The sequence below is a fragment of the Elephantulus edwardii genome, unplaced genomic scaffold, assembly GCF_000299155.1.
Source record: "Elephantulus edwardii isolate Elephantulus edwardi_28Jun2011 unplaced genomic scaffold, EleEdw1.0 scaffold00340, whole genome shotgun sequence".
In the NCBI taxonomy this organism is placed as follows: domain Eukaryota; kingdom Metazoa; phylum Chordata; class Mammalia; order Macroscelidea; family Macroscelididae; genus Elephantulus; species Elephantulus edwardii.
Window position 1 is genome coordinate 68,756 of NW_006400090.1, and position 22,930 is coordinate 91,685.

At 40.9% G+C, this 22,930-nt stretch overlaps 1 protein-coding gene across 1 annotated transcript in view; it reads left to right on the top strand.

Moving 5' to 3' along the window:
* LOC102852216 (leucine-rich repeat-containing protein 37A3-like) overlaps positions 1-22,930 on the top strand; it is a 137,713-nt gene that overhangs the window by 66,532 nt on the left and 48,251 nt on the right. Inside the window, exons 2-8 of the mRNA XM_006901698.1 lie at positions 1,648-1,838; positions 1,942-3,838; positions 3,959-5,436; positions 9,287-9,358; positions 11,177-11,248; positions 20,573-20,644; positions 21,346-21,426. Of these exons, the coding sequence (XP_006901760.1) occupies positions 1,648-1,838; positions 1,942-3,838; positions 3,959-5,436; positions 9,287-9,358; positions 11,177-11,248; positions 20,573-20,644; positions 21,346-21,426 (3,863 nt within the window). The remainder of the gene's footprint in view (positions 1-1,647; positions 1,839-1,941; positions 3,839-3,958; positions 5,437-9,286; positions 9,359-11,176; positions 11,249-20,572; positions 20,645-21,345; positions 21,427-22,930) is intronic.

The following is a 22,930-nucleotide window of genomic DNA, read 5'->3' on the forward strand; positions in this document are numbered from 1 at the left end:
AATAAATTAAAATATTTTTTAAAAAAAGAACACATTCCCTTCTGAAAACCAAAGCCCGATAAGAACACTAAGCCCACTTGCATCTAACACCCTCTGCAGTGAAACAGGAAAACTGTATACACAATGCCAGCATAAACAAGCACACTGTAGCTAATCCAGGACAACACTTTTGATGTAATAAGACTCTATACAGAATTCAACCACAAGCCTTCTCTCAAATTAACTCAAAAACTCATCTCTAACTTCAATTTCCCTTCTCTAAGACCAATAGTAATCATAAGCATACTGTTATTAATCACTCCATGTCTCTTCAAGGTTTTACTTCACAGGATCAAGAAGATGACCACCTTAATTCTCCCCTGGTCACTAATCCCAGACTGACTCACTCCAGGCTCTGAACCTCCAGATCGTCACCCCTGTTCAGCAGGAAGTAGCCAAAAGAAAGATAAGTTGCCCTGTTTTATCACTAAAAAGAGTCTAAGATGTTAGTCTGGGCAAAGAGGGCCAAAGAGAAGAATGAAGAATTCAGAACTCAAATGCTGATGGCCTTGCTGCTGAAGATAAGAAAATGGCCTTGCCTATCTGGCTAAGCTAGCAGGTGGCTCGTAAATCAGAGTAGAATGTCCCTCCATAAAGACTGTGTTTATAAAAATCCTTCCCAGTAAGTTCACAGTGTGACTTTCCATTCTGCCTCTCCAGGATGAGGAACTCACCTGGGAGCTCCCTTTCCCCCCTTTTATAAAGCTGCATTAAGCTTTCTCTCGTTCTCTCTGATTTCTTCTTTAAGTCCACTAACCTAACCTAACCTAACAGTGGGCTCAGTTAGTTCACTCAGCTTAATGCTCTTTCGTTCCACTCAACTTAGGTAATATGATGTTTATGAATGGAAATAAAAGTCAAGGGAAAGTACAGATTATCCAAGATTGGACCTTAAGAAGTCTAGCTTCCTGTTGAATATAAAAGTCAACACTGGGCTAATGGTTTCAACAGGCTGATTAAACAAAAGGCCAGTCACATGGTGAAAGCATCCTCCGGATCAACTCCATGCTTAAAACCATTAGCCACAAACGTGGTCCACACTGCCATGGAACCGATTTGGCCTCATGGTGATCCGAGGGAACTGAACAGATATGCTAGGGCCCTGGTGAAGCCCTGCTCTCATAAAATTTGCATGCTATAGGTTGTGCTAGAAAATAAAAGCATAAAGAAAACAAACGGGCTGTAGTCATTAACAGCTGTGGGCTGTGAGGGCATTTCAGTAAACAATTCTTTTAAATGCTGGCTTTAACATGTGACTACTCCATGTACACCGAGATGGATCTCTGAGAAGCGAGAGGCAATTGCTTTTCTAGATTAATGGCTGTTGAGTCAGGGTGGGATGGGGCAGGGTTCTGCCGCCAGTGTGAACTGCTGCCTTCAAACCCTCTCTCAATCCAAACTGCCAGCTCCCAGAGCCCCTTCTGCATAAAGCCTTATGTCACCCCGACTAGTGGTGCCTCGCCTAACAGAAAAATGAGTTAATAAACTAATATGAACAAGGGCATGCATGTTTAGAAGAACACTTACGGAGAAAAAGAACGTTTAATATGTTTATGCCCCGTTGGCCGCACTAAATAGCGCTCATGATTCAATTACTTTTGTTGGAAGGAGCATGGCCGAGGGGAATTTAGGAGGAGGAAGCTTCTGGCTCCCAGAAAGGGCCCAGCGGTCCTGCCTGTGCTGCCAGCGGGCGAAGCTCTGAGGGCTGGGGGAGGGGAGGGCCCTGACCGTGGGGTGGGGCGGGGGCGTGACGTCCTGGCCCCTCGCCGGGGAATGGACACCCTGTCACGTTCATCCTGGTGAGTCAAGAGCAGACCAAAACCAGCCCGCAGCCCTCCCGGAAATTCACACTCAGAGGGACATAAAAGTACTGACTAACAAAGGCGACCTCCTGCATAAAAGGGGGTGCAGCGCGCGGGGCCCCCGCTGCCGAGGTGCGCACCCAGACCTCACGCGGCTGCCCTCACACCTCATTCCCTTCCGCCGAACCTACAATCTGCACCACAGCCTGTTAGCCCTTTGTACCTTCATCCCTTTCTACCTGTGTTCACCCTCTGTACCTTCGCTTTGCTCCTTCGCTTCCATGTCCCCGCTGCCCCTCTGTGTCCTCCTGATCCTCACCCCACAGCCTTCATGGCTACTCCTCCCGGCAGCACCGCCTCAAGACTTGGCGTTCGACCCGGACCTCATGACCCCTGGTGCCCCGGAAGCGAACGCACCCATGTCTCTGCGCTCTGCTGATCTACCGCCTGACCCTGCTCAACCTGGTGACCCTGAACAACCTGGTGACCCTCCTGACCCTGTTCAACCTGGTGACCCTGAACAACCTCCCGACCCTCATCATCCTCCTGACCCTGCGCAAAGTGTGGATGCTCTTCATTCGCCTCAAAGGCTGATGCCCCTGCCTGAGCCGGGGGCCTTTGACAACCCCGGGTTCCTGGCACGAGTCCAGAAGTTAGCCCGGTCTCAGAGAGTCTCTGGAATTCCGGCAACACAATTGGTTCCAGGGCCTGTTCGACGGACAAGAAAGGTGGGCATACCCAAGATGATTCGGGCTGAGGGCTCCCGGTCATTGGGAATCCCTTTATCTCTCGCTAGTCAAAGTTCCACACCAGGTGACTTTATTGCCCCACCACTGAATCTAGTTCAGCGGCAACTCTCAGGGACAATTGGAAAACCTGAGAATTATGATCCACAGGATCAAATAAATGAAATGCTGCAGGCGCCTTTGGACCTGCTAGAGGCCACAGACGAGGCTCCAGTGCCTCCTGAGGAAAATATTGAACCTCCAGAGGAGGCGGCTCACTCTCTTCCCATCAGGCTGTATCCGATGCATCAGGAGCCCTCAGGTCAGCCTCCAGAACGCCCTAAGGAAATGGACCCATTTGTACTCCAACAAGAGGCTTCTCAGGAGAGTAAACTTGGCCCAAACCAGGAGCAATGTCTCCATCCATTGAGGGCATCCACAACGCAAACTCCACCGGAGAATCCAATTCTTCGTTCAGTATTGTCCAATGTCAGAGTTAGCCAAGCATCTGGGGAGTTTGCCTTAACTCAGGAGCCAGTTCAGGAGGTTCAGTCAGGTCAAACTCTGCAGGAAGCCCCAGTACAGCCATCAAAGTCTCCCCAGAAGGTTAAACCTGCAATTGAGCAGGAGGTCCTCGCTCCCCTTCCAGAGCAGGAAGTTGAACCTTATGTGGTTCAGCAAGAGGCTCCACCACAATTCCCAATGCCCTCTGAAGAGATTGAACCTGTTCCAGGTCTGGAAAAATCTTTAAAGCCCCCTGAAATCCTCTCATCTTCTCACACTCAGCAGGAGGTTCCAGGTTCCCCCCTAGAGCTGCCTGAGGATTTCCAACAGGAAAACCTAGCCCTGCCTCCCAAGCCTCCCAAAGAGGTTAAACCTTCTCCAATGGAGCAAGACTCCCTAGTTTCTCTAACCCAGGAGAACACTACTCAGCTTCAAGGGCCTCTTGATGTAGTTGAACCTATACCAGGTCAACAAGAGTACACCTCAGAGCCTCCAGAGTCCATGGAGGATGGGAAGCCACCTACAGTCATGCAAGAGGCCCTAGCTCAATCTTCAGATTGGCTTACAGAGGGAGGCTATTCTCTACTCCATTTGGAGAACTCATCACAACTTCTAGCATCCACTGAGGAGAATGAAGCACCTGCATCTTTGCAGGAGGCCTCAGGTTCACCTGCAGGGCAAAGTGAAGTTCTGCACCCAGCAGTGCACATTTCCACTGTTAAACTCATGGAACTAGCACTTACTATAACTGCACAGCCCATTACTGAAGTTAGATCTTCTACAACCAAATTAGTGACCTCATCTCCACCTCCAGAACACCCTAAGGAGGTTGAACTTTCTGCAGGTGAGCAGAGAGTCCTAATTCTGCCTCCTGACAATCCTGCCCAGGTAGAACCTTCGCCAACTTACCAAGAAATCTCATCTGATACTCCAAAGGCCCCTGAGGAGACAGAACCATCTGCAGCTCAGCAAGAGGTCCCAGTTCAGCCTCTTCAGCCCTTTGTGCAGGGAGAACCTGACCAAACTCAGCAAGGGGCTCTATTGCAACTTCCCCCAGAAGTTGAACCTTCTCCAGCTCAGCAGGGGGTCACCATTCAGTCATTTGAACCCCTTGGACAGATAGAAAGTGTAACTTATCAGGAGTTACCATTGCAGAATCCACAGCCCCCCGAGGGGATTGAACCTTTTCTACCCCAGCAGGAGAACCCAATTCAGCCTGTGGAGGCCCCTATGGAGGCCTCTTCTCCACTTGAGCAAGGGATCCCATCTCAGCCTCCAGAACTTCCAATAGAGATTGAACTTAATCCAGCCCAAGCAGAGGTGCCATCTCAGCCTCCAGAGTCCCTTATGGAGGTTGAACCTCCTGCAGCTCCTCAGGAGCTTCCAATTCAGGAATATCCTGTGAATACTCAACAATCTTCAGTGCAGCCAGAGATCCCAATTGCACCTCCAGAGCCTCCTATGAATATAGAGCCTTCTCCAGTTCAGGAGAAGCTCCCACCTCAAGAGCCCTTTGAGAGTGTAGAACCACCTTCAGTCCAGCAGATAGCCTTTGCCCCATCTCCAGAACTCCCTACAGAAGTGGAGCCTTCTCCACCAATTCAACAGGTTGCAACTCAGACTCCTGAGCCTTCAGAGGAAAGTGAAACGTTACCAGTCGAGCAAGGAACTTCTCAGCAAAACAGACTTAAGTCTTCATATGCAGAATTTACCAATACGACAGTGTTACAGACTAAGACTTCTACAACCCCACAAGAAACTGCATCTCCTCCAAAGTACAGCACACTTAAGTCTTCATATGCAGAGTTTACTAATACAACCGTGTTACAGACTAAGACTTCTACAACTCCACAAGAAACTGCATCTCCTCCAAAGCACAGCACACTTAATTCTTCGTATGCGGAATTTACCAATATGACAGTGTTACAGACTAAGACTTCTACAACCCCACAGGAGACTGCATCTCCTCCAAAGTACAGCACACTTAAGTCTTTGTATGCAGAATTTACCAATACGACAGTGTTACAGACTAAGACAACCCCACAGGAGACTGCATCTCCTCCAGAGCAAGTGACAGTTCAACTTGTGAGTCCAGAAGTTATCATGACTCAGCATCCAACATCAACAGAGGCAGCTCTTTCTTCACCAGTGACTCAGCATTCTTTCAATTTCATCCCAGAGAAGGAGCACATGTCTCCAAGGGGGCCACCAACACAGAGTGCCAAGAACAGAAGTAATGCTGACATATGTGAGCTCTGTGACTGCCAAAATGCCACGTTGTCCTGTACTGGCCTTCCAAAAGAGAAGAAGCTCCTCAGAGTGCCTGTGCCAGAGCCCAACACGTACAACGGCACCTTCACTGTCTTGTAAGTATTCCTTTCCTTGTTGGTTCTCTGCTCTCCTGACATGACAGCCCTTTTCCTTGAGGTCTTTCTGGCTTCCTCATTTTTCCAACCCACATTGAACAATTTCTGTTTTTACCTTATGTTTGTCAATGTTTCCTGATCCTCATTCTTCTTTTTACTATTTGTCTCCAGTTCTCTAGTCTCTTGCTTGTGATTGCCCTTATTATTTCCACCCTTCCCCATGGTTTCTGATAAAGTCTACAGAGCAAATTAGTTTCCCTTTCAATAGTCAATGGCCATTTAGTTTTGTGACAAAATAGCTACAGTCCTCTCCATGTAACAACACTCTTCACACTTCCTCCCTGGATTCCCTATTCCCACTTGCCCATCTTTCCTGCCCCCTTCCTGCCTTCTGAATTGTATTGTAGGATAAATGATGCCTTTTTGTCTTCCACAGTTAATTGTACAGAGGAATACATTCCTCACGGTGTTTTCACTTTGTAGACCTGTATATTGTTTGAAGTGAGGTCAGCCTCAGGTTTGAAGGGTGTCTAAGGGCCATTCTTGAGAATTAATATATTTTTTTTGTTTTTGTTCCACTCAATTGTCTTTTTTAAATTTTTTATTATTTTATGTTCTTCTTTATTATTATTATTTATTCATTGTTGCATATTTTCCTCCCTCCCTCTCTCTTACCTTTCCCCCAGTCTGCTTTGCAATATACTTCTTGTTCCAGATTATTTTAATACATATAATGCTTAATCACATATTCCTTTCAGAGCGTTCTTCCTCTCTTCTGTTCCAAAGCAGTTCACTATTGATTCACTCTTTTTCTCTACTCCCTCCTACCCATTTTGGGTATTGTTGAACTCAGTTCTTCTGCTTGGGAGCATGGCTTTCCATCCGCTAGGCCCACTGCTCTCTCTTTCTATGCTGTTGTTGGTGTTGGTGTTGTTAAGTGCCATCAACCCTATGAACGAAAATCCTGGACACCCCCTGTATAACTTTCATCCTCTTTCCAGGTTCATAGGGTTTCCAGAGGCAAGCTATTATGGAAGTGGATGCCACTCCTGCTTCCAGAGAATGAAAATAATTTCTATCAGGCCAATAAAGCTGGTCTTTATTTACAAAAGTATTTACAACTTTTTTCTACATTTTTCTGCTGCTCAGTTCACAAGCCTGTACTGTGATCTCAATCACTGCAGTCAGAAGTGGTAGCTGGGCACCATCTGGTTATTCTGGTTTCAGGCTGATGGAGGCTGTGGTTCATGCCCATTTTTCTGAAGCATCTTAATTTCATGCCTTAACTTCTGCTCCATTGCCAATTCTGCTCTATACCCTTTATGGGATTATGGTCCTTTCTCATCTCACTGAAGATAATACAACAAAGTGGTTAAGAGGAGAGATTCTAGAGCCATGCTGCTTAGATTTGAACTCAGCTTTATGATTCAATTTCCACATCTCCACAATTTCCATGTTATATCACCATGACATAGGATTGTTGGGTGATTTAAGCAAGTTCATAAGGCACATATGTGAATGGCAACTATTATTCTTTTATCCTTCATTATGTCCAGACCCTTTATGTGTTGTTAGACTTTTATCCCTGGCTTTCTATGAATGCCACTGGTTAAATGTGCCAAATAGGGCTAGGCACTATAGGAGGCACAAAAGTATAAGGCATTATTACCTTGAGAACCTAACATTGATTGATTTAACATAAGAAATACTGATGAAAAAGGAAGTGATGTATAATCATGTTCTAAAAGAGATGCAGAATATGTGTATTGTAGTTCACTAATATCTAATGGCTAACTGGCAGAAACCAGAGGAAGTGGCCTAGAAAAAAAATAACATTTTTGTTTCAAGGTTGAGTCACTCTCTCATTGCTTTAAATTTGGAACCAATCCATTCCATGCAACTGACCCTCCATCCATGCAACTTCTGCGCCGGTAAATTGCACAGGAAGAGATTGCTCATCTTTCTCCCTCAGAGCCGCCGGTAGATTTGAACTATCAGACAGGTGTGGCTTTGGGTTAGCTATGCAGCTCGTTAAGGACTTGCCCATCAGTGCTCCCTAAAAGAGTGAGTTGTTGTTGTGGTCTTTTTATGTACCCTACATTCAAGACCAACTCAGAGGCAGCAAATGACACAGGAGGAGATTTCCCATCTTTCTCCCTCACTGTAGCTGACGGATTCGAACCACATTCATTTAGGCTGGCAGTGTAATTCTTAGCAGTAAGACACCAAAGGTAAAATAAAAAATTACTAAGATTTGCTAAATTAAAGTATAGACAGTAGAGCCTGGGCAATGGTGTGGCTGTAGGAATGGTTAGATTTAGTAGACGAGTCTGGCTTCAAGGAATTGCAATAGGAAACAATGAAAGTAAGTTGTAAAAGGCCTTAAAATTCAGCAATAGATGTTTTCAAGTTACACCAGGAGATAGGAAGAGCCATTGAACCTTCTCAAGCAAGAAAGATAACTAATTCAAACAGGAGTGTTCTTTTAGAATGTATGTGTAAAGCCACCTAAGAGGAAAGCTTGATTTGGGGAGACCAGATAGAAAGCTCTAGCAAAACTAGGAGGAAGAAAGTGAAAAGTGGCTGAAGCAGAGTGGTCGGGATGGGAAGAGCAGGAGAATCCTGGAAGCACTGCACAGAGAGGAGGACAGGCTGTGGTGTCGACTAGAGAGATGCGGAAGGAGTGTGCAAGAACTAGGAGAACCCAGTCATGACTCCAGAGTCTGTGCCCTGGATGATTAGGAGAATGATGGAGGTAGAACACACAGACGGAAACTCAACAGTCAGGAAGGAGAGCCGTTTGAGGAGGTTGGATGAGATACAGATATCTTGTTTTGCTGAGCATAAAGCGACGGGAAGACATGGCTGAGTAGAAACATCAGCTAGGCAGGTGGCCAGGCAAAGTGAGTGTTTTAACCTCATTTAAAATATTTCCTATTTGATGGTATAAACTGAATAGATAAGATGTTGCTGAGGTAAGGGGACGGAGTAATGGTTGTTATGTGCTGTAAAGTTGAATATGACCCATAGTAACTCTATGACCAACATATCTGAATCCTGTCCCATCTTGTGCCATTCTCACACTTCCTGACATAATAGAGACCATTGTGTCAGTCAAAAAAATCAAAATTGTAAGCAGAGTTAGCAACTGGTATTGAACCTCAAAAGTGTAACATATTGCAAACACATGGCACTTGAGGATCCAGCTCCACAGTGTATGACTTTTAAGAAAGGTATCACAGAAGTATTTGGGATAAAATGGTTAAGTTTGTCCCACCCTTCCATTTTCACCTTCCTTTTTCTGGTCATGCAGCTCCTGACACCATTGTAATCTATATATCCCTCCTTCCAATCTCTTCCTCTTTAATTTATATACATGTACATCAGTACTTTCTTCTTAATGAGCTGAGTTACCTTCTTGCTCAGTTTCTTGCATTTTTTCCATTAAGTAATGTGTCAGTGAACTCTTTCCACCTAGGAAAGTGCCTTGAATTTCTAATTGTCCTTCTAAACCTGGGATGATTTCAGTAGATAACTTTGTTCAAAACTATGGTGTTGCCTGGCATCTGTTTTCTCTGTTCATATTTGCTGATAGTGATAAGAGAGAAGGAATTGGAAAGATAGGAAGTTCAATTCCTGAGGAGATGACCTCATCATTTGTGCCACTGCCCTCACAGGCTGTCTTCATTAATTGGGTCAGTTTGGCAGCTCATAGCTGTGGAAATTAGAAATCTGATACTTTTTGCATTTGAAAATTCTCCATAAATTTCTCCTGATTTTTTTACACTTAGTTGGTTAATTCTTAATCCTATATATTAAAAAATATGAACCATTTTTCTTCTCTTCACAGAAATCTCCAAGGCAATGATATTTCTTACATTGATAAGAATGTTTGGAAGGCCTACCATTGGACTGAGAAACTGTGAGTACAACCTCCCAATATAGGAATACAGAAAGATATCTTCTATAACCCTCCATTTATTGCAACTCCTTGGTAATTTGAAAAATTTCATTTGGTGTCTTTGTTTTTAAATACTTAAGATCCAATTTACACTTGTTGCCACATTTGATTATTTACACCCTGAAATTTTAACAAATAACACATCTGAGGTGTGCAGCGGCCACGGCCTTGACCTGGTGGGAGTCCATCTCCACATGGCAGTTCATGAGGACCCTTCAGGTTCCACATACAACTGTATGTTGACACTCTTTTTCTCTTGCTATTTATCTCTTTCAGGAAAAATGCTTATAGAGTTTTTATTATTTAAAGCCCATTAGTGGAGTCTATTTTTTTGTAATTTCGTAAGCTCTTAATTAATTTTAAATGTGTAGCCCATTGTGTTTGTGGAAAATGTCATATAATCAAATCATATTAAATCATGTTGTTTATGATTGACACAGAATAGGCTCATGTTGTTGTTGTTGATTGCCGTGAAGTCGTGCACAACGCATAGTGACTCCAAGAACAAAAGACCAGAGGCTTTTCTATACCTATCATTTCTCCAAGTTGATAGAGTTTTCAGAAACATGTGGTTTAGATAGTGGATGCCACTTCTTCTTCTGAACCTTTCTTAAGACTGGGAGCTTCACCAAACACTGTCCACCATGCCTAGCCATTGTGGCATCAGAGACCCCAATGGTACAAAGTTCAGCATCATGGCCAACCCAGATTAACTCACACAGCAAATTGACGGAAGAGTGCTGTGTAACTTAGAAGAATGTTCCTCCAAAATATAGTAGCAAAGGATTAAAAGATAATTCCTAAGAGCTGATTTATTAAGTATAAGGGCCCTTTAGAAGGTTTTGTTGACTCTAAACAAGAGGCTTTAATAATAATTTTTTAAAAAGCAACAAAACCCCCAATATTCCACAATGACCCTCAACCAAAACAAGAGAGCCCATCTTACAGAGAGTTCAGTTGCTTCTCCTAGTTGGGCTCTGGGTCGTCTTTGGCTGGCCGGAAGCCTCTTACTCTGACAATGAGAGCCTGAAGCATGGGCCTGCGACCTTCTAAAATTCGTGTGGCTTTAGTGGTGCAATCTTTCTGTGTTGGTATGGGAAGGCTCTGGGTCGTCTTTGGCTGCCTGGAAGCCTCTAGAATAGGTTTAACCATATTTAAAAATCAAGGAACCTCTTTTGAAAGTTGGGATAGTTGTGGGGGTCAGAAAAAGGGTCGTGATTGAAAAAAGTAAAAATAAATGCTTCTGGGATGCTGCCTTGTTCTTTCTTAACTTGAATAGTGATGCATGCTGTTGTTTTATGGTTCTAGAACTGAGCATTTATGCTTTCTGTGCATTTTAGTTCTCAAAGGAAAAATGTGCTGAATCAGGGAAATCATCAAATATTTTCACTTGCAGCCCTGATGTAGTTCCACATGAGGCTTCCACAGTGAGGTTTGGGGAAAGAGAAGGGGACACGAAATGTTAGTTCTGCCGACCAAAGGACCATGCAGAATTTTGTTCTAACAGGGCCTCTGTGATCTTAAGAGTAAGCGTGAAATAAACTGGTGAGAGAGGGTTAGGGCTTTGTGGGGTGGGGGTGGAAGCAGGACCAGCAGAAGGAGGACATGAGAAGAAAGTTTTGGATGAAAGCAGAGAAGCCACCATCTCTAAATTAAATACAAAACAGACCATCCAGGTGGCACCATTGTGGAAGTTCTTGTCATGCATAGTAGCTTTATAGGGAAAACAGTTGTAGTTAGTTTGTACTTTGATTCACAAATATATTTTTTGTTTTTCAGAATTCTCAGTGACAATTCCCTGACTGAATTGCACAAGGACTCATTTGAAGGACTGCTCTCTCTTCAATATTTGTAAGTCAGTTAGATAATTATATTTATATCTGAGCTTTTGGTTATATATAAAATGAATGAAGCCCTGAATTAGGTAATAAGAATGATGTAACTCTGTGGAATCCTGTCCTATCTCTAAGCATAGGCTTATTCCTATGAATTTCCAAATTTTATTATAGACCCAAGATATAAATAGACCAGATAGAAATAGGGTCTTAGTAACTATCGACATTCATAGAAACTTTCTAATGGGCTATATACTCTGTTTTTATTTTGTCTACAGCACATAGTGCATTTGTATAGCATTCAAGCACTGAGAATAATTTTTGCCTTTAAGAAGAGAAGAATATGCAGCAGAAGCTGTCTGTGGCAGACAAACCCTATTTACTAGTACTTTATAGAAAACTGTTGAAGAAGTTGATTTATTAACCAAGTAGGAATTAAAGTCGTTGTTGTTTTTGTTAAGTGCTGTTGAGTTGAGTGCAACTCATAGCAACCCTATGATCAGCAGCTCTGAACCCGGTCCTATCCTGTGCCATCCTCACTCTTCCTGACACACTAAGCCCACTGCTGCAGCCACGTGTCAGTCCACCTACTTGAGGATCTTCCTCTCCTTTCACGACCCTCCACTCTTCCAAGCATCATGTCCCTCTCCAAGGAATAGACCCCCCTGCCAATATGCCTGAAGTATGTGAGGCTGGAATTAAAGTTAACCATTGGCTATTGTCTAAAGGACACACAATTTAGAATTGTATGGATTTGAATGCAATTAGATGAAAATGTTTTGATAATTAAGTTAGCATTTAAATATTTAATTCAGCAGATGGACTGATTAAACAGTATCATAAAGAAAGAAAAGAGACTGGTGTTAAGAATTTCAGTAAAAGAATATTTTTGCTCTATGACAACTAAAAGTTTAAAGTGATGCTTAAATAGTATAGCCAGAATGTTTATACTATTTGATCATATCAGAAATGTCCCAGCTCTTGGCTAAATGTTATTAAGTGTCATATAATTAGTTACAACTCATCATTATTCTACGTAGCACACAATGAAATAGGCCCAGTCTTGTGCCATCCTCACAATCTCTGCCTTTGTTAAATGCAAAAGAAAATCTTCCCAAAGTCCATTTGCTAAGGAAGGACTAAAATATCCATAGTATCTATGCACATTAAGAGATGATATAGCAAATCCTTTACCTTTATAAAGGCTTGATTTTTATCCTTTACCCATGAAGTCTAGGTCTATGTGCATTATTAATCCTCATTAAACTATACATGATGCTTTTTAGCAAAGGTGTTACTCTTATAAGTGTCAAAGGCTTAGGGAAAGTACTTGTTATGTGTCATCGAATATGACTCAGTGACCCTTTGAACAATACATCTGAACCCTGTCCTATCCTGTTCCAACCTCATCATCTCTGACATACTTGAACCCATTGCTGCAGTCACTGTGTGACTCCATCTCATTGAGGGTCTTCTCTTCCTTTTCTGACCTTTCACCTTTCCTGGTTTGTTGTTTTCAAAGAACAAAACTTTGTACTAATACAACTTAATATGGGAGATGAAGCTTCACCAACTTTCCTCTAAGAAGTACTCTGACTAAACCTTCTCCAAGACTTATCTCTCTGTTCTTTTGGCAGTCCACGGAATCTTCAGTCCTCTTTTCCAAGACCATAACTAGATGGCATCAATTCTTCTTCTGTCATCCTTTCTAACTGTCCAGCTCTCAGATACACAGCAAGTGATTAAAAAGACAGTGGCTTGAATCAGGCACACTTTAGTCTTTAAACTGACATGATAGCTTTGCAGTAGTTTGCAGAGGTCCCTGCCATCAAACTTTTCAATGCTCTGGTAGCTTAGTAGCAAGAAGCTGTGGTTCAATCCTGAAGGCATATGGTTTGAGGCTCACGAGAGGCTCAGCTATGGGTCGGTTGTGACTGAGTGGAAAACTATAACAACATATGTCTTTTGATTTTTTTTTTTTTTTAGGGGTAGGGTGTTTTTGTTTTTTTTTTATTTTAATGCAAGGTTATAAAGAACTTGGATTTCCATTCATTCACTGTTGCTTCTAGGGTTCTTCCAAGCTTTTCTCTATTGAAGTTTATAGTCCTTGGTTTTATTCCTAGGTCCTTGATCCACGTTGAGTTGGTTTTTGTGTATGGTATGAGGTGTGGGTCTTGTTCAGATGGTTTTCTAATTTTGCCAACACTACTTGTTAAAAAGGCTATCATTTCCCCACTTACCTGATTTTATCTCCTTGTCAAAAATTAGTTGTTCACAGGTAGATGGGGTAAGTTCTGGGTTATCAATTCTATTCCATTTATCTATGTGTCTGTCATTGTACCAGTACCATGCTGTCTTGACCACCATGACAGTATAGTAGGATTTGAAATCAGGGAGTGAAATGCCTCTTACCTTGTTTTTCTTTTTAAGGAGTGTTCTACTTATTTGAGGTCTCTTCCATTCCAAATGAAATTGGAGATTGCCTTTTCCATCTTGTTGAAGAATGGAATTGGTATTTTTATTGGGATTGCATTGAATGTGTAGATTGCCTTTGGTAGGATTGTCATTTTCACAATATTGAGTCTCCTACCCATGAGCAATTTATATTTTTTCATTTCTCTAGGTCTCTTTTAGTTTCTTTTAGTAATGTGTGCTGTTGGTTTCTTTAATTTTTTTTTTTAAATATTATCTTTTTTGTGTGTACCGTCAAATCAGATCTGACTGGTACAGGAGGAGTTTGCCTCCCCTCTTCCAGCAGAGAAGCTGGTGGATTTGAGCCATGTACCTTTGGGATTGCAATGCAGCTTCTTGCCACTAGGCCACCAGAGCTCCCTTGCAGTAATGTTTTGTAATTTTTTTTTAATAAGTCTTTTGTATTTCTAGTTAGTTTACTCCCAAGTACTTAATCTTGTGATTAGCTATTGTGATGGGTATTGTTTTTCTTAGCTCTAGTTCTATATTCTCTTTTCACTGTAGAGAAATCTAATTGATATTTGTCCGTTGATCTTGTATCCTGCCACTTTGCTGAATTGGTCAACTATATCCAGTAGTTTTCTTGCTGAATTGGATCCATCAAATTGGATCTGACTGGTACAGGAGGAAATTGTCCCTTCTTCTCAACAGAGCATCTGGGGATTTGAAGTGTACAATTCTGGGATTGCAATGCAGCTTCTTGCTATTAGTGCAGCTTCTTGCCACTAGGCCACCAGAGCTCACCAGTGGTAAGGATTTGAACCTTCTTGATATTGAGGTATCATCAATATTGAAAGCTAGAATCTTTGATCTTTTAGCTTCAAGTCCTCCTCACTTTCAGCAAATGAGGGTGAGTCACCTGCATACCGCAGGTTGTTGACACAAACTCACACCACATTTTTCTTCATAGAGTCCAGCGTCTCAAATGATTTGCTCATCATACAGCTTGAATAGTTTGGACAAAGGGCACAGTCCTGATGCACATCCTTCTTGATTTTAAACCATGCAGAGTTCCCTTCCTCTGTTCAGACAAGAGCTTCTTGGCCTAGCTATCAGCTTCATTTGAACATGATTAAACGTCTGGGATTCTCTTTTTTCTCAAGGTTAATCATAGTTTGTCATGATTCACATCCCAAATGTATTTGCATAGTCAGTAAATCACAAATAGACATTCGTCTGGAATTCTGTGTTTTCTGCCAAGGTCCAGCTGACATCAGCATTGATATCTCGCATACCTTGGCCTCTTCAAAAGCCATCTTGAACTTCTGACAGGTCTCTGTCAGCATACTGTTTTAGCATGATCTTCAGCAATATTTTATTTGCCTGTAACATCAAGGATTTTTTTCATCATTTCTACATTCTGGTCATCATCTTTTTCAGGAATGGGAACAAATACGAATCTCTTCCAGTCAGTTGACCAGGTAGCTGTCTTCCAAATATCTTACCATAGAGGGGTGAGCATGTCCAGGGCTTCATTTGTTAGTTGAAACATGTCAGTTGGTATTCTATCAAGCCCTGGGGCCTTGTTTTTTGTCAATGCCTCAGTGCAGCTTGAACTTCTTCCTCTGTTACTACTGGTTCTTGGTCATATGCTATTTCCTGAAACATTTCATTGTCAACCACTTCATTTTGGTACACTGACTGTGTATTCCCTCCATCTTCTTTTTATACTTCTTGGATCATTCATGATTTTTGCCTATAGAATCTCTCAGTATTATAATTTGAGGCTTCAATTTGTTTTTCAGTTCTCTGAGCTTGTGAAATAACAAGGCATTCTTCCCTTTTTATTTTCTAACTCCAGATTTTGTACATTCTGTTCAAAAATTATGTTTTGTGCTCTCAAGCTGCCTTTTGAAAGCTGATACTCATTTCTCTCACTTATGCATCTCTTCCCTTTGCTTTGATTTCTTGACTCATTAATGCAATTTTTACTGTCATCTGACATTGCATTTTTTGCCTTTCTTTCTCCTCTTTTTCTCTCTTTATGGATGATATTCTTGATGTCATCCCCACAGCTCATCTAGTCTTCATTCATTAGTGTTAAGTGCCTCAAGCCTGTTCCTAAAATTGTTGCAGACCAAGGGTCCCAAATGATGGAATAATTTTATAATTATTTGTAATGAGACAAACAGCCAGGAATGAGATAGAGCAGAGAGCATAAAACAGAGGGCCAGCAGTTCTCAACTGAAGATCCAAGCTTCTCTGTGTCTTTATTGAAAATTATCAGGAAGTAAATAAAAAAAAGAATTCAATGCAAATGAAGCCAAGCTCTTTCTATTGAAAACCTTCTTCTTGACTCAAGAGGGAGGGGTTCACAAATGCAAGAATTTGGTATACTCTTAAGGATTACCTTGATGCTTCAGGGTCAGCCCTAGCTCAGGAAGTAACACTCCCTCTGTAGGGGGCCCCTTGCTGTCTCCTGTCTGCAGGGAACAAACAGCTCATTTTCTGGGATCTGCCACAAGAGAAATCATAACTTATAAATCTGTAATTCCTTCAATTCCTGAACAAGGGTTTTCATATAATATTTGGTATAAAGTTTGGCTTCCCATAAAAATGATTTTTAAATTTAAGTAGGAAAAACACAAGGTAGTAATTTTGTTCTTGAGGACTTGTTTTAATCTTCTTCAGTGTCAGTTTGAATTTGTACAGGAGTATCTGATGTTCTGTTCCAAATCAACACTTGCCCTGGTTTTGATGGAGGATATTGAACTTCTCCAGTGATTCTTTCTACAGATGTAGTAAAGTTGAATTCTATGCAGTTCATTTATAAGGGTCCATATGTACAGCCATTGCTTATTGCTTTTTAACTGCAATGAATAAATAATTTAATGTACAAAATTTATGCATTCATAATCCATCCTCATTTCTGTCAGCAAGTCTGTAGTTTCCAACTACCATTCCTTCTTTCCTATTTACAACTTTTGCAACCCAGTCACCAATTATCATTAATGCATCTTGGTTGCATTTGTGGTCAATTTCAGATAGCAAAACTTGGTAGAAATCCTCCATCTCCTGCTCTCTGGCTTTTGCTTTTAGTGTACATATTTGACTAATAAGTGGTATTAAAAGGTCTTCCTTGTAGGCTCCTGCATAGTATCCTGTCATTCAGAGCAGTGTACTTTTGGATAGATCCTGAAATGGTCTTTTTTAACTATAAATGCAACCCTATCCTTCCGGAGTTCTTCTTTCCTAGAATAGGAAATCATATGATTGACTCAAAGTGGCCAGTGTTAGTGCACCCCCGCTTGTCAATCTTTATACATTCCATTTCATTTTTTTTACGATGTCCAGTTTTCCCCACAGTCATGATTCATACACTCCACATTCCAATTGTTAGTGGATGCTTGCAACTATTACAGAAAAATAGTTCTTGAAATTATCAAACCATTCATGTCTCAGGGAAACAACCACTTTTGTATTAATCTGCTCTTGCTTCTCTGTCATGTGGATTCCTAAACTGTACAAATATGATTTGCAGAGAAATGTATGCTACGAGGCTGTGCAGGCCACATGGTAAAAAACTGTGCTGCAACCAAAAGGCAGAGGGTTCAAATCTGTCAGCTGCTCATGTGATTGAATGCTTCTAAAAAAACCCAGTAGAGGGTCAGCTATTAGGCTCAGACTTGCCAGCAAATAACAACAGCAATAGAGTAGGCCTTTCATTACCTAGATTTTTAATACTCTATAATCTAGTAATTCCATATTAATAAGTCTTCTCATTCACTTAAAATAAAACTAATCCCCTAAAAATTTTAAAACAGTACGCCAACCACTGTGCCAAGAGTTGCAATACAAAGATGTATAGGACAGGGCCCCTACTCTTCCACGAATACTTGATATGACAGGGTAACAAATACATAGCACAAACTATGACACAGAAGTATGAATACAGGAAGTGCTGCGGAAGCACAGAAAAACCAAGATGTAATAAAATGACATTTTATTTAAAAAAATCTTTTCTCACTCCTTAGCTATTTATTCCTTTAATAGACAGTTTGCTTTATGTTCATCTGTCAGTTTTAATCACCGTCGAACTCAACTCATTGCCATGAAGTTGGAACCAATTCATAGCTGACGTTCCACTGGATTTTTCAGAGGCTGGAAATCATAGTAGAAGAGACTACTGTCTTTATTCTGTGGAGCTGCTGGTAGATTCAATCTGCCAGAAAGCCATCAGCTTTTTGTTTGCAGTGCAACTCTACTCACTAGGCCACCAGAGCTACCTTCAGTTATCACATTGTGGTTGTTGTTGGATGCTGTCAAGTATGACTCACACAGACACTGAGAACAAGAGATCTGAAGCCTTCCTGTCCTATCTTCGTCCATCCTCATCATCTTTGACACACATGAGCCCGTTGCTGCAGGCACCACCTCAATCTCTTTCACTGAGGGGCTTCTCCCCTTTACCAAGCAGAGTATCCTTCTTCAAGGACTAGCCTCTCCTAGAAACATGTCCAAAGTATGTGAGATGAAGCTTTGTTATCTTTGCCTTCCAGGAGCATTCTGGCTACACTTTCTCCAAGACATATCTGTTTGTTATTTTAGTAGTCCATGAGATATTTAGTACTCTAACTGTAACATCACAGGTCAAGGTCATCAGTTCTTCCTCTTTCATTGTTATTCACTCTCCAGCTCTCAGATGCATAGCAAGTAGATGGAAGAATCCATGTTTTGAATCAGGTACACATGGGAGAGTCCATGGTTTGAATCTGGTACACTTTAATGTTCAAAATAACATCATTGCTCCTCAGTAATTTGGAGTGGTCTTGACAGCAGACTTGTGCAATGCACTATCACGTCTCCTGCTCTCTTGGCTGCTGGTTGCTGGTATTAAGGGTGTTGTGGATCCAAGTAAGATGAAATCATTGACAATTTCAATCTTCCTCCATCTATCATGTTGCCTTATGGTTTAGTGATCAGAATTTTTGTCTTCTTGATGTTGAGGTACAATCCACATGGAAGGCTTTGATTTTACAAAGTTACTGTACTGTTATTTATCATAGGCTATGCAAATGAATGAGAAATAGTCTATGCTTTCAAAGAATTTATGCTGAGAGGTAATGGAATTGATGCCTTTGAGCTGTGGTGCTGGAGAAGAGTATTGAGGATGGACTGCTAGGAAAACAAACAGATTCATTCTGGAAAGGGTTAAACCAGGAGGCTCCTTGGAGGCAAGGATTCTGAGGCTCCGTCTAACATACTTTGGACATGTTGTAAGGAGAGACTGGTCCTTGGAGAAGGACATCATGCTTGGGAGGGTGGAGAGACAGCGCAGGAGGGGAAGGCCCTCTATGTTGATTCAGTGACTGGGGTAATCAGGATGGGTGTGTCAGAGACAGTGCGATTGGCACAGGACAGAGCATAGTTTAGGGCTGTTGTACATATAGGGTCGCTATGAGTCGCAAGCAACTCAAAGGCACATAACAAGAACAACAACATTGGAAAGAAGAAATAAATATGAGCACCGAGAGATATAAAGTGGTTCTAGAGGACAGAGCAAAAACTTGCATTTGGATCAGGGTAGAAGTTAATAATGCTATTTGAACAGAACTTTGAAGGGCCATTTAGTATATTCACTCAACCAACTTGGGAAGAAAAATCCAAGCTTGTAAGAGGAGGGTAAAGGCAAATACAGACAGTGAAAGGTGGGTTTGAAGAATTCCATGAGTACCTTTGGGTACAGTAGGGAGAGAAAAAGATTGAAGCCAGCTCTTTGAATTGAAGCCATGGGCTTCAATTGAATGTGAAACTAAGGTCCCATCTTGGTGAAACCATGTTATCGCAACAATGCTCTAAGACAAGTGGCTTTCAAACTTCCACCTGTATCAGAATCAGGGCTTGCTAAAGCACAGTTCTGGGCTTCCTCCCCATATGTACTAGTTCAGTAGATCTAGAGCTGCTGTGTACTGTTGAGTCAGAACTGATCCAGAGCTGACCCTGAGGCAGGTTTCCAGAGGCAGTTAGTTACTGGCAAGGGAGGAGATTGCCTATTCTCCTGGTGAACGGTGTTTTTGAACTGCATGCCTTCAGGACTGCAGCACAGCTTCTTGCCAGTAGGCCACCACTGCTCCCTAGATCGAGTAGGCCTAAGAATTTGCATCTTCAATAAATTCTCTGGCAATACTGATTTGTGAATGACTGTTGAAGAGTGATTCTGCCCAAGGTGATTGTGCAGCAAAGATTAACGAGGGGAAAACAACACTGAAATCACCAAGCAGAAGACAATTAAATTCAACCAGGTGAAAAGGGAAGGACTGTTGTGGGGTAAATGGAAACACAGGATTGATTGTAGTCAAGGAATCAGTGTTTTTAAAGAAAAATCCACTTTTATCTTTTCTCCTGTGCAATCACTGAAATCTGTTCTAGGTATTCATAGAACTTTAAGGGAATATAAAACCAACAAACTTGAATTTCTATTAATATAATAAATGTATTTTCCTAAATTAATTAATAGTTTTATATGGAATATCCTTTGCTTCTTCTGGTTTTGAGCTGGCCAAGAAGAAAAGTCAATCAGAAAGGTGTAAAAATGTTAGACTATTCCTTTCAATGTTATTAATTACAGTTCTACTGAGTAATAAGAGCTTCCAACTCATTGTACCTAACTTTTGATGCAACCATAAAAGGTTGTCTAATCAATTTTTTCATTGTGAAGAAAGTGCCTCTAAAATCTATCAAGATCCATAGTTGTTTATACTATGAAGGTAAATGCTTAAGAGAGACAAGGGCTGGATAGGGACCTTGGAAAGTTTAGACAAAGGTTAGCCATACACTTATTCAATATTATTTTGAACACTACCATGTATTCCTACCAATTTGATATATAATAGCTAACTGAAGTGCTGTCTTCCTTTACTTTTTGCAGAGATTTGTCGTGCAATAAAATACAGTATATTGAAAGGGGTACATTTGAAGCATTGCCTTTTTTGCAGTATGTGTAAGTCACAAACCATTATAAATGAATTATATTTAGAATTTTTATAAAAACTCATTGCAAACCTCTCTGCTGTTTATTTTGAAATATTAAGCTCATGTCAATGGAAAAATTCTAAATGTATGTAGCAAATCCTTTGTATCTCTAGTAATGATTAGCGTGACAGAGCAGTGGTTCTCAATCAGGATAGTTTTGAACCCAGCAGACATTCTGCAACATCTGGAGACATTTTTTATTATTATAATTGTGATTGTGCTGTTGGCATCTTAGTGGAAGATGCCAAGGATGCTTCTCTGCATCCTGCAGCGCACAGAACAGTCCTCACACCAACAAATGTGTTATTATTAGCTCCTGTTGAGTTGGCTGTGATTCATGTGACCTCATATACATGTACAACAGAACAGAGCGTTGCCAGCCCTGCAGTGTCTTTATGATCAGGGCAACCGAAATTTTCCCAGTCCCAAATGACACCAGTACTGTGCATGAGAAACCTTGTTCTAGAATGAAGATTATTCAATCCAAGCATTTCTTTACTGTTTTACGCAGTATGCACCACAGGTCCAAATATAAGAATCTATATGAGAACCAAGTATCTTCCACGAGATTTCCTTATTGTGTAGGTAGTAAGTACTGAAATTATTTTGCATGATAGCAAATTATGGTTGTTGTCAAAACAGTGTATCTTTTCTATTTTGATTTTTTAGAAATCTAGGATGCAACTTAATCACTGAAATCACCTTTGGAATGTTTCAGGCCTGGCATGGAATGCAATTTTTACATAAGTTGTAAGTAAAAGAGGTGATAGAGACCTGGGGCAAAAATTGTTTCTGTTCATAAACAAATATATAATGTCAGATAAGTATAAGACACAAATTCTGAAAATTGAGTATTAAGATCTGTTTATCCAACTGAGCAATCTATGGTACAGAGAGGCCAAGAGCCTTCTCTAACCCCTGTGTGACAAGCTCTGCTGTCCCTAGTACTGATCTCTGTCACCAACCAAGTAACATGCAAATTAGCATTGTTAAGGGAATCCCACTGATGCTTATAGGATGGTGCGTAAGATTCAATGTTTGAATTTTCTTTTTCTCTTTATTAAAAGATTTTATTGTGATGTTGATGGAAGTTTACCGTGTTCATTCATTCATTCATTCATTGTTGTACATTTTTCTTTTCCCCCCAGTCTGCTTCCAATAAATCTCTCATTCTCTTGTTCCAGATTATTGTCATCCACATAATGACTAATCATATAATCCTTTCAGAAAGATATTCCCCTCCTCTGTTCCAATGCATATAGTTCATTATCTATCCACTCTTTTCCTATTCTCCCCCAACCCTGTCATATTAGTTCTATTTTACAACAGTGGTATTATGCAGTGTTTATCTTTTTGTGGCTGAGACATTTCATTCAGCATTGTCTCCTAGGTGTACCCATATTGTGTAGTGTTTTATAAGCTTATTGTTTTTCAATGTTGTGTAATGCTCTGTTGTGTGAATGTACCATAGTTTTTCCGTTCATTCATTTTTGATGGACAGTTGGGTTGCTTCCATCTCTTTGCTGTTGTGAATAATGCAGAAACATGGGCGTGCATATATCTGTTTGTGTTATGGCTCAGGTTTCTTTAGGGTGTCTTCCCAGTAGTGGAATTGCTAGGTCAAACGACTTCCGTGGTGGTTGTACCATTTCATATTCCCACCAGCAATGAAGAGATCCAAATATCTCCACCTGTGTCTCGCCTGAATGTGTTTTTTCCTGCCCTGTTGAACTTTGCTATTATCGCTTGAGTACATGTAATGTTTCTAACTCAAAGAGAAATAAAGTTAAGATTTACAAAGATACAGTTAATGAAAAATAATAATAATGAAAATAAGGGGACTTGATGAGGTGATAAAAGGCATAGATCAGTAGTAATTATAGAAAAGTGTCTCTGAATAAAAAACAGTATATATAAATGATTGTATGCAAACCAGTAAGATAAAAGATAGCAATCACAAAAAATGAGAAAGGAAGAATTCAAATCATATAAGAACCAACTTACAACACAGTTATTGGAATGACTACCTTCAGATGGGAACTACCTGTATAATACAATTTTCTTTGAAATATTTTCCAAGGATAAATTTCTAGGAGGGGTATTTGTAGAGTTTAAAAGGTAAGTTTCTTTTATGAACTAGTGTAGAATATTTTAGGGAAGTATTTACAAAGCCTTAAAAATTACAGAAGTGCCAAGTGCCTTCTCTTTTTACCAAAGTCTAGCCAGATGAATTTTTAAAAAAAATTTAATTTTA